Source organism: Stegostoma tigrinum, chromosome 37 (assembly GCF_030684315.1).
Source record: "Stegostoma tigrinum isolate sSteTig4 chromosome 37, sSteTig4.hap1, whole genome shotgun sequence".
Taxonomy (NCBI): domain Eukaryota; kingdom Metazoa; phylum Chordata; class Chondrichthyes; order Orectolobiformes; family Stegostomatidae; genus Stegostoma; species Stegostoma tigrinum.
In genome coordinates this window covers 19309885-19327355 of record NC_081390.1, presented here as the reverse complement: position 1 = coordinate 19327355, position 17471 = coordinate 19309885, and the positions used below count along the sequence as shown (strand labels likewise).

The following is a 17471-nucleotide window of genomic DNA, read 5'->3' as shown; positions in this document are numbered from 1 at the left end:
TGAGCCAACAGTAGGTCGATCGTCAGGAAAGAGTGCAACCAGCAAAGCCAAAAAGACACTGAGTCAGTGAACTGTACAGCAAAGAACCTTCAGTTCATTTGTCCACACTGACCAGGTATCCTAAATAAATCTAGTCCCATTTGCCAGCATTTAGCCCATATCTCTCTAAACTCTTCTTATTCACGTGCCCATCCAGATGCCTTTTAAATGTTGTAATTGTACCAGCTTTTACTCTTCCTCTGGTGGCTCATTCCATACATGCACTACCCTCTGTGTGAAAAAACTGTCCCTTAGATTCCTTACAAATCTTTCCCCTCTCACCTTCAGTCCATGGTCTCTAGTTTTGGATTCCACTACCCTTGGCTATTCACCCTTTGCTGCCCCTCATGATTTTATAAAGTTCCGTAAGGTCACCCCACATCTTCTGACGCTGCAGGGAAAATAGCCCCAGCCTATTCTGCCTCTCCTGACAGCTCAAACCCTCCGACCCTGGCAATCTGGGTTTTTGGTAATTAAAAAAACTCCTTTTAAAATTCTAAACACACTCACACAACAAAATTGAGAAGACAGTGTCATCAAAGCTGCAAGCTACAACATCTTTTGTATATTAGGTGAAAGCAGCTTTGTTTATTGTATTTGGACCAATCCTCACTAGCCTGTTAATAAAGCTGTGCCTGACTCACAAGTTAATGATGTTTTTCTCCCAGCACTCAGCAACGTGTTATATATATATCCCGCAGTCCTGAGGCACATCAACAGGGGGATATAAAAGAAACTGGACAGAAATATTTAAGATATTGATCCTGCCAAATTGCAATAAATCCAAATAAATCTTAGGGCAATGCATGTTAAAAGAAGCAACAATTGGGGTGATGTGGTCTACAGACTTAGAGGCGCAGGATGACACGGAATAATCTAATCATGCCCTGCTATATTACAGGCCATCAAGGCTGCATTGCTGTTCTAAGAGCTACTGAGTGCAAAGGATTCCCATCTGGTTTTGAGTCTGTAAGATGGCAGATTCACCAGATCAAAAGAACTGGGAGTCATAGAGATGCACAGTTCAGGAACAGATCCTTCAGTCCAACTTGTTCTCAAAGAAAGGAAATTACAAACAAGCCTGCAATAAATTGCCCCTACTCTTCTTTATAGTCACAAGAGATCACAAAATAGGAGGGATTGCATCAGTTGTCCATTAAAAGCTCTGTTTGAGATCCTGTGCCGCTGAGTACAAAGTTGAAGGGATGGTTATTCAAGTCGATACATGACTGGCAGAGTAAACTTCAGGTCACCAAAACTTCACTGTCCACATCTCAACTCCCACCAGGTCCCATTTCTCTACAACACATATGCTAGCAGACATACTTTGGTTCACAGTCAAGCAAATAGAAATCTCTCCCTGGCTTTACCCCTCCCGATCTCAGCGATCACCACAAGCCCCAATAACCCTTCGATAGCAGTGTCTTCACTTTCCTAAGCCTTATGCTTTCCATGCATCTCTAAACCTCTCCTGTGCTTTCTTCCTTAGAGATAATCCCTAACATCCCAGTCTTTTAGCTTTCAGTTATCTGGCCTCATGTTTCCTCTGTGACATACTTATTTTCATTCACGCTCATGTAAAGTATCGTAAGACATTTCATTCCATTAAAAGCACTATACAAACATAGGGTGTTGCTGTAGCAACATTGTGAGGGGTATAGTTTCACAAGATCAATGAAAAGTAGATACAATTCTGTATTTGTTTGGAAAAGAGGCATTTAATCCGAATGTTCCAGTGCTGCTGTGTTCTAGCGAAGCTCAACGCAAGCTGGAAGAACAACACCTCATTTTCCACTGGGGGACCCTGCAGTCCTCCACACTCAATATTGAGTTCAATAATTTTAGGACCTAAATTCCCTCATGTCCCAGCACCCTACCCCATACACCAGGCCTTGTTATCACACAGCCTGCCATTATAGAACAGCTGTTGTTAGTCACTAACACTCCCCATTAACAACGATCCACTCTCCCAGCCTGTTTGTTAGCAACTCCTTAGTCTATCCAACTGCCTCCTTTCTCTCTGTGGGCTCTATCCTATCATTTACTCCCTACTCCACCCACCTCCCTATTTTCTGCATGTAAACTGACGTTTTCCCAGCCACCATCAGTTCTGTGGAAGGGTCTCTGGACCCAAAATGTTAACTCTGCTTTTTCTTTCACAGATGCTGCCAGATCCGCTGAGATTTCCAGCCACTTCTATTTTTGCTCCTGATTTACAGCATCTGCAGATCTTGCGGTTTTTATTCAATTCCAGTGGTCCACAGCAAACATTAAAGCTTTGCATTTCACCAAAATGCACCTAAGCTTATTGGGCTAATGTAAAAGCAGGGCAGACCTGTATTTGTATTGCAACTGTCATAATTCCAGAATATCCCAATAGAGCACTTTAAAGCCAACGAAGGGCATGATCTTTGGAACAGATCCACTGTTGACATGTGCAATGTGAGGCAGACAATTTCAGCACAGTAAGGATCCACTGAGATCAATGTGATAAAGACCAGGTCATTGTCCCTTGCAATCCATTTCCTCTGAAATAGTGATACAGGACATTTTCAACCACCTAGAAGAGTAGATGAGGCCTTGGTTTGACAAATGATCAAGAATTGACATCTCCAACGGTGCAGAAGTGCAGTGTAGGTGTAGGATTTTGGGAAAATGGAAAATGTTACTTAAGTGGATTTCTTAGTTGCTCCAATAAATTTAGAGCATGGTAATGGATTTCTGCAGGTCAAAAAAACTGAATGACAAAATAAAACCAAAAAATCTGCTGTCTAACTCCAGTTAATTAAAGCATGTATCTAGGGCATGCCACTATTAAATCAATGTTAAACTTGTTCTCAAAATGCTGTACAACAGCTCAAGGGAAATAATGCATTACATTAATTATGCCCATTTATTCACCATATCAAGGACTGAATTGACGAAGTTGTCTAAAGTTTTATCAGGAAAACAATTTCCAAGAAAGGAGGCAATTGTTGAGTCTTCTAAGACAACTCAGTTTTGCAGGAATTAATCCAGGAAACAAGACAGTAAGGTTAAGGAAGCAGAGCTGGCAAATTACAGAATAATGGTTGATTGATCCATACCTGGAATGGGTATCTTGGAAACCTTTAATATATCAAATCAAAATCGAAAGAACTGCAGAAACAAAAATAGAGACTTCTGGAAAAGCTCAGCAGGTCTGGCAACACCTGGGGAGAAAAAAAAATCAGAGTTTACGATTCAGATTGAGTGAGAGTCACTCAGCCTGAAGCGTTAACTCTGATTTCTGCCCACAAATGCTGCCAGACCTGCAGAATTTTTCCAGTAATCTCTATTAGAGGCTGCAATGGGGAACTCACACATTCTGCCTGTTTTCCTGTACCATTGCATGACAGCGGCACATTGCAGTTCACTCAGGGAGTTTGAGCTGCTATTGTAACCTGCACCTTTGCATTGCTTGCTATAGCATGGAGATATAGACAATGACAGGCAAAGTTCAATTGTTTGAATCTTGGCCTACCAGGAGTCACTCTCACTCCTACTTCCTGCCACTGGTATAATTAGAAGGAATTGCAATTTGCTGTTTAGCTTGTTTGCTGGCATTATGAACACATCTTCCTTGGCCACCAAGGCTTGATGTGGGACTCGAACTCAGAGCTTCCTCCTCTGGTATAGGGGCACTACCCACTGGACCACAAAACCTCCAAAGCGCATTTGTCTCTTTTGATAACTCACTATGCATTACTCATTCCCATTAATAAAACAGGGAGGCCTTACGGTCTTGAAGAAAAACAACCATTTGCAAAAATTAAGCCACAATCAGAGTCATACAGCATCAAACATCCATCTATTCTAATCCCATTTTCCAGCAGCTAGCCTTGTATACTGTGGCATTTCACACACTCATCTACACGGTTCCTAAATGTCCTGAGGGTTCCCAGCCATACCAACCTTTTAGGCAGTGAGTTCCAGGCACCCACAACCGCCTGGGTGGAAAAATATCATCTTTCTTCAAGCTTTCTCTAAAGGTCCTGCTTCTTACTTCCTAGTCATTGACCCATCTACTACAGCTAAAGATTTCCGCCCATCTATCCTGTACATGCCCCTTTGAACTCAGATCCTCTCCCCGCTCTTAGGTAAACAACTCTATTTTCTCTTCCTGGCTGTTGACATAGCTCAACTACTCTTCTGGATGAAATGAGATTTAGGACATTATAAATAATGATGCTGCAATTTCCTTCTCTACCTCTTCTAATAATCGTGGATGGGTCCTCAATGCTGCCTGGCCTTTAGTCCCATTATGTTTTCTATTAATGGTTATTTAAACTAATAAATCTTCCAAGTAAACCCGAAATAAAAACCGAAAGAACTGTGGATGCTGTAAATCAGGAACAAAAACAGAAGTTGCTGGTAAAGTTCAGCAGGTCTTGCAGCACCTGTGAAGATACAAAAAAAATCACAGATTTTTCAGTTCTGGTGACCCTTCCTCAGAACGCAGTTCTGACCCGAAAAATTTGTGACTCTTTTCTTCGAGTCACAACTGAGTTCTGAGGAGGGATCAACACGCCTGAAAAATCTGGAAAAGTCTTCACAGATGCTGCCAGCCCTGTGGAGCTTTTCCAGCAGCTTCTGTTTTTGTTTCTTAGTAAACCCCCTCCTTTAACTTATCTCCTTTGTTCCACTGGATTTTGTCCTTTTCCACTACTGGAAAGTGGAAATGAGGTATGATTTCCTTATTAACCACCCTAATGGGTTATGTTACCTCGACAGATGGCGTGCAATACATCATGAAGCAAACTTCTCGGGTTCAGTTCCTCTACCAGCTGAGATTACCATGACAGTGCTTCCATCTCAATCACTCCCCTCACCCGAGACATGGTAACCCTCAGATTAAACCACAACTAGATACCTCTCTCAGAGATAGTAAGAACTGCCGATGCTGGAGTCAGAGATAACACCGTGAGGGCTGGAGGAACACAGCAGCCCAGGCAGCATCAGAGGAACAGGAAAGCTGACATTTCGGGTCTGGACCCTTCTTCAGAAAATGAAGAAGGGTCCTGACCCGAAACATCAGCTTTCTGGCTCAGATGTTTCTCTCTCTAACAAGGGAGCAACCTTATGGTCCAGCAGGGCTACAATGAGTTTACCTAACCTGAAATGTAGGTCAGGCCTGATACACCACCCGTTTTCTCTCGCCTATTAACTTTGCATAATTTTTAGAACATACGAGTTTTTTCTTAATTCTTCACTCATTAACGTTGAGCGCCAACACTGACAGCCCAAATCCACCATGCTCAAAGAAGTTGAATGTTAACAGAAGACAAGTTGCGAATATCAGACAAACATAAAACAGGGTCCAAATACGATGCAGTAAGTTATATTTATATAGGGGAAAAGTATGTCGCTACTCACAGGTCAAAAATGAGGTAGTGGAACCCTTCTTCTGATATGCTGTCATGGAGACGAACTGAAAAGAGAAAATGGAGTGTTTAAATTCAAATCACATGACCGAAAGTCTTGTGCCTGGAATGTGTCCCTCATTAAAACAGTTAGCAGGAAGGAAAGTCAGTAATTTCCTAAGGTGTTTTTCCAACATTAATAATGAGCCATTTCACCCTGAACAAGCTACAAGCTTCCGACCAATAAAAACCCTCCTAATTTTCCCTTTACTCCCAATTGATCAAGGATGTTAGCAGCTAGGCTATGTTCCCATGCGCAGATTGTACAGAGTCAGAGGTCACGTGACGTCACGTTACAGTCCTACAGGTTTGTTTGAAGTCACAAACTTTCAGAATGCTCAGGTGGCGAAGGGGCAGCGCTGGGAAAGCTTGTGATTTCAAATAAACCTGTTGGACTGTGACCTGGTGTCATGTGACTTCTGGCCTTGTCCAGCCCGGTCCATCATCGGCACCACTACATCCTGATTGTACAGATGGGAGTTAATTGTCAACTCTGTTGTGCACTCAAAAATCACTTGTAGGCCAGATCAGTTCAAGATGGCATTTTAGGATATTAGCGACCCAGATGGGTTTTCACAAATCAACAGTGAATGTGGCATGGTCACCATTAAGGCCATAAGAAATTGGAAGAGGAGTAGGCCATCAGCCCTTCTTCCTCACCCCTATTCAATGGGCCATAGCCGATCCAACATTCCTCACGTCCACTTCCCTGCCCTTTCCCCATAATCCTCAATTCCCCACTAATCAAGAAATTACCTCAGCCTTAAGCAGGATTCTGCCCTCATAGTTCTCTGTGACAAGGAGTTCCAAAGACTCATAACCCTCAGAGAGGAGGAACTCCTGTCCACCTCAGCCTTCAATCAGCACCCCTTTATTCTGAGACTATGCCCTCTCGTCCTTGACTCTCCCATGAGGGGGATCATCCTCTCAGTCAGCATTTTAATCCAGCTTTTTATTATTGAATGCAAATTTTACCATCTGCCATGGCAGCATTTGAACCCAGGTCCCCACAATATTAGACCAGTACGGTGGCTCAGTGGTTATCACTGCACCCTCAGAGCGCCAGGGACCCAGGTTCGAATCCAGCCTTGGACAACTGCTTGTGTGGAGTTTGCACATTCTCGCCGTGTCTGCGTGGTTTTCCTCTGAGTGCTTAGGTTTCCTCCCACAGTCCAAAGGTGTGTGGTTTAGGTGGACTGACTATGCTAAATTGCCCCATAGTGTTTAGGGCGGGAAATGCAGGAATAGGGTAGTGGGTGGGTCTGGGGATGTTCTTTGGACTGTTGGTGTGGACTGAATATTCTGCTCCCACGCTGTAGGGATTCTATGGATCTGTGATTAGCTTGGAGTTCTGGAATACTAGCCCAGTGACATTACTACTATGCCACCAGCTCATTTTCTAACTAACCAGAGGCTGCACTGATTTAGTTCAACGTAAATCACATTTAAACAGAAAGACAATGTAGTCTGATCAAATGAAATTCCCAGTTGAAAGGAAGTGCAACTTTTTGCTTTGTGTCATTAAGAACTAGTTTCTGTACGTCCTGGAGAAGAAAAATAAAAGCAGCACCTGCAGGAACAAACATGTTTCTGGAGGAGAGGTAAGTGTTTTGCGTAGAATTCAATTACGATTTTTAATTTAAATTTACAGTGCTTCCTAACCAGGTCATACCTGAGCAACAGCCTGGAAGAGACAATGCCTTGAACTCAGCTCTGTCTGTGTATCTCAATAAACATACACTGCCAGCACAGCAAACTCTGGTTCATGTGGTAGTGTCTTGTCTCTGGCACAGATGGTTTAGATTCAAGCTCCATTCCAGCTTCCATCACTCAACCTACGCACAATATTCTGAGAGGATACAAGTATTGATTTCATTCTGCTCTTATCAGGATATTTCACAAGATCACAAATTCAAGGGGGGAGAAAACCCAACATTCATACTCCATGACGTGAGAATACAAATTGATTGGCTCATGGACACTCAGGGCAATCCCTTGACCAATCAGAGCCAACCTTTCTGGTTTAAAATTTAAACAAAGCCTGGCAATTAACTGACAATCAGAATAAATGAGTGCATTCTCCATGGCAGCACTTCTACCAGTGTCCTTTTACCAACCAACTGACATTCTCCTGGCATTGAAATTAAATGCGGTATTTCCCCTAGAATTGGTATTCTTGCAGTATGTCCTGATGAGTACAAAATAAACAGCTTTGACAAAATATGTCCTTTTTTTCCAGCAATACTGAAGTTAGTATTCTGCAAAGGACTGGTCTGAGGGAATGTTATTGGAGTGCCAAATCACCCACCCCCTTCTGAGATGGACATTTGATGCAGATCCTTGAACATCGCTGGGTCAAAAACTTGTGACCCAACAGCACAGAGGAGCACCTGCACCCCTTAAGATGTCCAAGCACAACACTTGGTTTGAAAGCTGCCTTTGTGACAAAGTACGCCGCTGGGAAGCAGGCATTTTCTGTGAGCCCATGCTCCTGCAGAGGGAACACGGTTGGATTTTACCGTAAAAGAGATTGTGGACCTTAGCAGCGATCTTCACAACTGATGTCTGCAGCGGGGGATGCGGTTCCACAAAACGTTTGTTTCACAGCAGCCCCGGTGGAACACACACACACACACACACACACACACACACAAAGGTTAACAGGGGAAGGCACGTGGCAAGTGGTCAAGAGATTTTCTGCTTATTGAGTCTTTTGCATGTTGGCATGTGACAGGGAGGAACACAGCTTTTCTGGCTGCCATTGCAAAGCAGAAAGGCTCCATCTCCCCACGATGCCAGCATTCAATGGCGGTACACTGTCGCCATGGCAATAGGCAAACAATTTCCAGAAACAGGCATCACCTGGCGATCCAGGTTTTGAACAATGCACAGCCGAGTGAACAGATGACTGGCCAAAGCCTCTCGAGGTTGTGGTGCAAGCCTGATCATCCCATCCCACCATCCTGATTTAAATCAACAAGACACTGCAAGCAATTATTGCAATGTCACTGCCAGGCAGCCCTGAAACATGCAGCTTAAGAATGTAAATTCAGCCTAATCGAAAGAGATTCTCAGTGGAAAGCAAGTATAACAGGATGATTGGTGTGTTAGGAACATGTCTCTGCATCTGCAGGAATCCCAGAGAACAGAAATCAAAGCAGGAACTGCACCATAGGTTCCCAAGTAAGCATCTGGAGGACAGGGAAATGTTCTGGATAGGGATCAATTTGCTTTTTTTCTTATTAAACATCCCACCCCCCCCCCACCAACAACTTTGTAACCCAAGAATGAAATGGAACAATTTCCTAATTTTCTTTCATTTCACATATCAAGCATTTGCTATTAATAAATAAGATACTGGAACAGCAGCAGGCTGTTTGGTCTTCAATTCGCTCTGCTGTTCAATAAGACCACGGCTGACGCCCTTTTCAATCAAAAATTAGGATACATTCATGGCTGGGTCAGACAATGACCCAGCCTTAACCACTCTCTGAGGCACAGAATTCCAAAGATTCAAATCTCTCTCTGCCTTAAATCTCTCAATTTGAAATTGTGTCTCCTTGTTCTAGACTCTAGGATACTGGTAAAATGGACTAACAATTTTTGACTTCCAGCAGTTGATTCTTAACATTTAGGACTTTTTATTGACCAGAGAGGTTTTTATAAAAATTTTTAAAAACTGACTTAAGTTTGCCAATTGATCACCTGACCAGGTTATTGACATAGTCAATAAACAAGAATTAAGTCTGAACTGAAACTAATTTATCATGAAAATGACTAAGCAGTTCAGAACTGTATCTCCTGGTTACATGTTCCTCTAAGTTTCATATATTAGGATGGAAGACATGCCTGGCAATTACCTAGCGGGGAATAAACAATGAAGCCAGAAATTGAGATACACAAATGAACTGTGTCTCAGGCATGTGATTTTGGGAAAACCAGAGCGAAAAAGCAGATTTGTAATAGTGGAACTTGAAAACTATCTCTCTTCCTGTATTCTTTTAGCCTCTTGAAAGGCACTATTCAGTTAGTAGTGAATCAAAAAAAACATCCATTCACTCAGGAGACAAAGATAGCCACAATATTTCTGACTGCTAAGGATACAAATACATAGAACATAGAACATTACAGCACAGTCCAGGCCCTTCAGCCCTCTATGTTGTGCCAACCTGTCATACCAATCTGAAGCCCATCTAACCTACACTATTCCATGTACGTCCATATGCTTGTCCAATGACGATTTAAATGTACCTAAAGTTGGCGAATCTACTACCATTGCAGGCAAAGCGTTCCATACCCTTACTACTCTCTGAGTAAAGTAATCAATTAAACAATTATGGTCTCATCTTAAATCCTAAAATCTCAAGGATTCTGTGGGTGTTTTAAGCTGCTGATACAGAATCAACTTGCCAACCAATCAACATCCTTTTCTCATGCAGTAAAAACTGTGATTGCTTTTGAAATTTGCTATTCTTGTGTTTGTCATAAAATGGGAGGTTAAAAAGATTTGCCAGCATGTGGCTGACTCTGAACTGTCCTCTAGGCAATTAGGCATGGACAATAAACGCTGGCTCATCTTGTGAATTAAAAAAAACTCTCCTATTCTCAGAAATTTAACAACATTACTGAAAATATATTTTGTGAAACATTAAGAAATATTCTATAGCTTTCTGAATTAGGAAGTTTGTAATGTAATAACGTTCTAACATGATATTTTCCACATGTTGCGATTGAGCATCACTCAAAGATATTCTGGGGTCCTGGATTTAGGACAGTGAAACCTGGCCCTATTTGGAGATGATTCTAATCCATTTGCTTTGTTAATAATCCTCCCAGTTGAAGGATTTTTTTTTTCCCCTGTGGATGACCTCCCAGAAAATCATAGATTGACTGTGAGTGTGTGAGGTCTGCAGCCTTGTGTAATGCATCAATATACTTGCCTCTGAGTACAATGTGAAAAGTGTAACAGAACTTTAGTTCATTTGTTTTCTCAATGAAACTGATAAAAAAAATGTCAGTGAATAAGTTTTAAAAGCTTCAGTCAGGAGAAGCTTTCAATATTTAGGTATTAGATTTTGCTTCAGAGAATTTGACAATTGGATGATTCCAATTCAGAGCCTGAATCCGAACTGCTTTTCTTTGGTGATGGTATTTTTAAATGTCAATGGGGCTGATTTGGGAGAACCTCCCAGAGTTCGGATCTTCCTGACCAGCACCAGTGACAAAGGTAGACAGCTGCCCTTTCGGGGTCTGCCACTGCCTCACTGATGAGGGGAGGCAGCTTACAAAAGGTGCAGGAAGATAAAGATGGTACAAGTGGTCGTGGATGTCAGTTTGAGGTTAGGGCCCAAGGGCCAGGACAGGTGGAGTCTACTTTTCTCACCCAAAATTGGAAGGGTGAAAAGAGATTTTCTTCACATTTAACCTCAGTATTTCCTCTGGCGCCAACCTGAGTTAATTCCTTAAACCCATAAAAGAACTGAACTCAACAGTATAAATCAAAGTTAGAAAAATGCTGATGTGCAAATCGTTTCTTTCTCCAATCGCTCCCAAGGACCAAGTGCTGCATGCATTAATGTGCACCCGACTGTTCAACTTTGTTCAGCAAAGAATTTAGTTGTGTTCCATATAGGCCCCTGTAAGAACATCAGTGGGTCAGTAATTGAAAACCAACAGTTTTACATTCACCTCCAACCCTGCAGGCCCTTCGGAAATTGAAAGTTGTCTCAAAGGTAGCAGCTCTAGTGCATCCCTCAAGGCTGCAACTTGTAAACAGTAATTGCAGCCTGCAATCTCACAGTAATTACAGCACACACCTTTGATTATCCTACAAATTCAAAAGTAACGACTGTCTGCAGAAGATCAATTTGTTTTTCTCAATACAAGTCTTAAATTGCACCCCTCTTCAATTCTCTAATTGAAACTTGTCTTTTTTTTAATTTTAACAAACAAGTTAAAATGGAAGCTTTGCATCGAACTATTGTCACCAGCTTATTTATGTTTTAACTTCAGAGAAAAATCCAGTAATTACACCTGAGTTTTTGCTGAAACACGATATGGAGAATCTGAACACAGATATTGTATACAAAATAGATTTAATTAGTCAGCTAATGAGCCAAAGCATTACCACCGAAGGTTAGAAATAGTGAACTAATTATTAACACAGTTTACAGGGATATCTTAAATTGTTGTTGGAGAGGTGTGGTGATAGCACCTTGCATTTAAACAGCATCTTTCATGACTTCAGCAGCTTACAGCCAATAAAGTCGGTTTCGAAGAGTGGTGTAATGTCAGAAACATAGCGGCCAATTTGAACACAGCAATCTCCCACAGCACTTGGTCCTTGGGAGCAATTGGAGAATGAAACGATTTGCACATCAGCATTTTTCTAACTTTGATTTACACTGTTGAGTTCAGTTCTTTTATCGGTTTAAGGAATTAACTCAGGTTGACCGCAGAGGAAATGCTGAGGGAGGCTGCACTATTTGAAAAGCTGACTTTTCAACACAACAATGCTCAAGTAAACATGAGGTTTTCCTCACACTTTAACCAACTGTGTCCCTTAAACAGTACATTAAAACTAGAGGATACACTGTGAAACTGCGGTGTATAAATTCTGTGTTGCATTTGCTTACATAAAACATTCAAAATTACTCCATTGATTGTCAAGCTTTCTGAGACATTCAAGACATGAAAAGACTCCATGTAAATGCTAGTTCTTCCCTCAGCATATTATTATCTCTTCTTGGCAGAATAATACAGTCCTTGTTCAAAAAATATATTGCTTCCATTATTGTTAAACAGTGTAACATCTGATTTTATTATGATCGAAGATGATTTTTCGTACTAAGCAGCCATTAACTCATCCTTTATTCCATATTAATGTCTCAGTTACAGTACCAGTAATATCCGTAGTATTTCAAGCACAGAAACAGGCCAATTCATCCAATAGATCCATTCTGGAGCCGCCTCCCAAACATCTTCATTTAACCTCATCAACATTACCTTCTATACCTTTCCCCTCAATGTGTTCAAACTGCAACATGAAAAAAGCGGCTTTACTAGTGTATCTTGAATTCAACGAACACTGCAAAACCTAATCTACTGTTGATCATTTGATTTTCCTCTGGCATATTGAAATGACCGTGGTGTATGTGGAGGTACTGCCTCTTAACAAGACCATAAAAAATAGGAACAGGGTGGTCCATTCGGCCCCTCAAACCTGCTCTGCCATTCAATAGCATCGTGGCTGATCCGACATTTCTCACATCCACTTCCCTGCCCTTTCCCTGTAACCCTTGACTGCTGTACTGATCAAGAATCCGTCTACCTCAGCCATAAATATCCACAAAGACTCCGCCCTGCACAGCTCTCTGTGGCAAGGAGTTCCAAAGACTCTCAATCCTCGGAGAAGATAAATTGGAGCCCCTTTATTCTAGTCCCAGACTCTCCCATGAAGGGGTACGTTCTCTCAGCATGTACCTTGTCAATTCCCTTAAGAATCCTCAGCAGGTCTGGCATTATGTGTGGAGAGAATGCAGAGACAGCATTTTTGGGTCCAGTGACCCTTTTTCAAAACTGCACCTGACTATGCTTTCTTGCCACCATTCTGCCAGACTCTCAACTTTGTAAATTCCAGTGAGTAGAGTCCCAACTCAATACAGTATGGAGCTGGAGGAACACAGCAGGTCAGGCAGCATCAGAGGAGCAGGAATGTCGATGTTTCGGGTTGGGATCCTTCTTCCTGACTTTCCTGCTCCTCTGATGCTTCCTGTCCTGCTGTGTTTCTCCAGCTCCACATTGTGTTGACTAGGACTCCATCATCTGCAGTTCTTGATATCTCCGAGTCCCCACATGTTTAACTTTTGCTCATAAGTCAATCCCTCCCTAAAAGGGATCATCCTAGTGGATATGCTATGAACTGTCTCCAACAGAATAATATCTTTCCTTAAACAAGGGGAACAAAACTGGTCACAGTACTCCAGACGTGGGTCTCACCAGCACCATGTACAGCAGCAGTCAGCCTTCCCTGTTCTTGTGCTCCAACCCTTTGAAATAAGGGTTAGCATTCCATTAGCCTTCCTGATTACCTGCTGTGCATGTGCTAGATTGCTCGGTTCCTTCTCTCTCCCCTCTGTGATTACCAGTAGATCCCAGACTCATTACTGTATTCATTACTTCAAATATGAAGCCAGCCTTAGGGACTAAAATCCAAGTTGATTGTGTTAAATTCACTGTGGATTGAGGTTGGACTAGGAGGATGTGGAACAAATAGCATGTATATTTTTCAGTCGGCTTTTGAGCTTCACTAATGATGGGACCTAATATTTCAGGCACACAGTAATTCTTCTTACACTGATGCTCAATAATAAACATTCCTACTGTGTACTTTGAATTCATTAGTACAAAAAGTTCTGACACAAATGAGATCCAACACTAAAACACTAAGTGCATCTCACTCGACAGAGGCTTCACAGAGTTCATCTTTCACTTCGTTCATCCCCGGGCTTAAAAGAAATGGCCAGTAAGATAACACGGTGTGAAGCTGGATGAATACAGCAGGCTAAGCAGCATCAGAGGAGCAGGAAAGGTGACGTTTTGGGTCGAAACCCTTATTCAGACCCGAAACGTCGACTTTCCTGCTCCTCTGATGCTGCTTGGCCTGCTGTGCTCATGCAGCTCTACACCTTGTTATCTCAGACTCTGTAGCATCGGCAGTTCTTACTATCTCTGGCCAGCGAGGGGTGTTGCTGGCGAGGCATCATTTATTGCCCATCCTGAATTACCCAGAGGGCAGTTAAGAGTCAACCACATTGCTGTGGGTCTGGAGTCACATGTAGGCCAGACCAGGTAAGGATGGCAGTTTCCTTCCCTAAAAGGACATTAGTCAACCAGATGGGTTTTTCCAAGAATGGGCAATGGATTAGATTGTTAATTTCCGATATTCATTGAATGCAAATTCCACCATCTGCCAAGGCGGGATTCAAACACAATTCCCCAGAACATTATCTGGGTGTCAGAACATTAACAGTTCAGCGATAATATCACTAGGCCATTACCTCCATTGGTTCATTTGACCAATTGATGTTAGCTTTCCAAAATTTCCTAGATTTGGGAGGGTTCCACTGGATTGAGAAATAGTGACCAGAGACCTTTTATTCAGAAAGGGAAAGAGACGGAACACATGCAACTTGAGTCACCTTGATGTCTGTGATAGACACAGAATCTCTTTAATAATGGCTTGAGATTTTGGAAGATTTTGGAAGCCATTATTAAAGAGATTCTGGAAGGGCACTGGGAGAAGTTCAAGATCATCAGGCAGAATCCACATGGTTTCATCAAGAGGAAATTTAACCAATTTATTGGAGCACTTTAAGAAAGCAACATTTACTGTGGTTAAGAGGGCAAAGATGGATGAAGTGTACTTAGATATCCAGTTAGGATTTGATAAGATTCCACATCAAAGATTATTGCGGAATAGAAAAGCTCACGATGTAGGATATAACACTTTGGTTTAGACAGAAGACTGGCTGGCTAGTAGAAAAGAGACAGTCAGCATAAATAGGTCATTTTTTGGTAAGATGTGATAGGTCACAGCGATCAATATCGGGGTCTCATCATTTTACTATTTACTTACATGATTTGGATGAGTGGACCAAATGAATGCTTGCTCAGTTTGCTGATAACATAAAGGTAGTTAGTATATTACGTTACGCAGAGGTGGGAAAATGTGAAATTGTCAATTTTAACAGGTAGAATAAAAATGTTTTTTGTCTAGTGAGAGATTGCAGATGCCTGAGATGCAGAGAGATTGGTGTATCCTAATCCATGATTTATAAAAGGTTAGAATGTAGATACAGCAAGTAACAAGTTAATAGAATGTTGTCACTTATTGTGAAGGGTCTGGAACAACAGAATGGGGAGATCATGCTTCCATTATACAGAACTTTGGTGAGACCACATTTGGAGCACTGTGCGCTGTGGTCTCTTTAGTTAACTACACATCCCTGAACACGAGAGGCAATTTAGCAAGGCCAATCTACATATCCTGCATATCTTTGGACTGTGGGAGGAAACTAGAGCACTCAGAGGGAACCCATGCAGACACGGGGAGAATGTGCAAACTCCACACAGACAGTTGCCTGAGGCTGGAATCAAACCCATGTTCCGGGTGCTGTGAGGCAGCAGCGCTAGCCACTGAGCCACCGTGCTGCCTTAGGAAAGGTGTAAATACAATGGAGAAAGTTCAGGAAATATCTGGAATGGGCAGGCTAGGCTTACGAGGAAAGACTTGGACAGGCTAGGCTTGAAACTGCTGGAGGTGAGGAGAGTAAGAGACAAATTAATTGAAATGTACGAGATTCTGAGTGGGCACAATGGGGTGGAGGTGGTAATGATGGTTCTGTATCTGGGAGAATTTCAATCCTGGGTTAAATATAAGAGGTTACTCATTCGAAAGAGAGGGAAGAATGATTTCTTTGGAAACTCTTTCCCAAAAGACTTCGAAAGCAGTGTCCTTGAACATTTTTACAACAGAGATAAATAGATTTTTGTTAAGTAAGTCTGTGGGGATAGTGAAGTGTTCATAAGGGACAGGCAGGAATGTGGAGCATTCTGATCAGTGATGGTCTTATTGATCGGTGGAGGAGTCTTGAAGGGCTGAATGGCCTCCTCTTGATCACATGCGAGGTGTTTTGCATGAGCAGAATCAAATAAATGTTAATGCTAAGCAACTGAAGGAGACGTTAGGACGGGTGACCAAAATCTGGTCAAAGGCACGTGTTTTAAAGCCCATCATCTTGCCAGAGCATAGAGAGAGACAGAGAGTTTACTTAACGAGAACTCTAAAACTTGAGGCTGAAGACATGGCACCGATAAATAATGGGCCAGAACTGGAAGAACACAGAAGACTTGGTGTATTCCCTGGCTGGGGAGGGTTAACACAAACATAGAAAATAGGAGCAGGATTAGATCATTCAGTCTTTTGAACCTGCGACACCAAGAACAATGGAAGATGGAGAGCAGCAGAGCAGTGGAGGGAAGGCACAGCGCTGTCCAAATGGGTTCTCATCTCAGCACAATGACTGGCAGAGCCTGTTGAGAGCTTTGCATTCACCTAATTCAATTACCCCACTGAGACTACTCTCAGACAATGCTTTTGTGCAGACAGGAGGGCCAGCTAAGCCTTCATGTTTAGCAATGTCTCACAGCGTGGACAATAATAACACCAAACACCAACAAAGATTCAATAAAGAGAGTGAACAGAAAAATATAGCATCGTTTCTTCCATGGGTGAAGAAACCATCCCAAACTACCAATCCTGAGCATTGGCTGCCAACCCTGTCACATGCCAATATATTTAACTCTCTGACTAAGACAGTCTCAACAAATAATAATGATACACATGTGAATGAAGTCCATCAGGACCCAGGCACTTGTCAGCACACATCTTCATCATATATACTGCTTCCCTGGTGATTGTAATTCTTTTTGAGCTCCTTTCTGCCTTTCAGTGCCTGAGTTACAGCTACTTCTGCGATGTCACCTGTATTGTCTACTGTGAAGACCAACACAAAATCCCTGTTTGATTTTAACTGTTATCCTCTTATTTTCCATTACCAGTTCTCCAGATTCACTTTCTGTGGGATCAATATTCACTTTGTTAGCCCTTCTACTGTAGGTTTCACTAAAACTAAACAGCTATCTTAAATCAGATCTTACATTTGATTGCACAACTGTACACTGAGCGTAGTCTCTGCACTGGTTGGCTCCAGAATTTACTGTTCCAAAAATATTCCATAAACTCTTTGTTCGGGCTACCCATCTGATTTTTTCATTCTTTATGTAGATTAAAATCACACCTGATCATTACTATACCATTCTGACGAACTCTCCATTGGTTCTTCCTATCCTACCATTTAGTTACTGTTAAGGGGCCTGTACAGAAATGCCACAAGCCTTTCTTGCCTTCATAATTTCTAATCTCTACGC

The 17471-nt window shown here is 42.0% G+C and overlaps 1 protein-coding gene across 4 annotated transcripts in view; it reads right to left on the bottom strand.

Moving 5' to 3' along the window:
* Nucleotides 1-17471, bottom strand: part of LOC125467650 (calcium/calmodulin-dependent protein kinase type II subunit gamma) — a 368959-nt gene that overhangs the window by 152778 nt on the left and 198710 nt on the right. For all 4 annotated transcript variants that reach the window (XM_048563790.2, XM_048563791.2, XM_048563793.2 and 1 more), the window contains exon 4: nucleotides 5434-5488. In XM_048563790.2, coding sequence (XP_048419747.1) covers nucleotides 5434-5488 — 55 coding nt within the window. The remainder of the gene's footprint in view (nucleotides 1-5433; nucleotides 5489-17471) is intronic.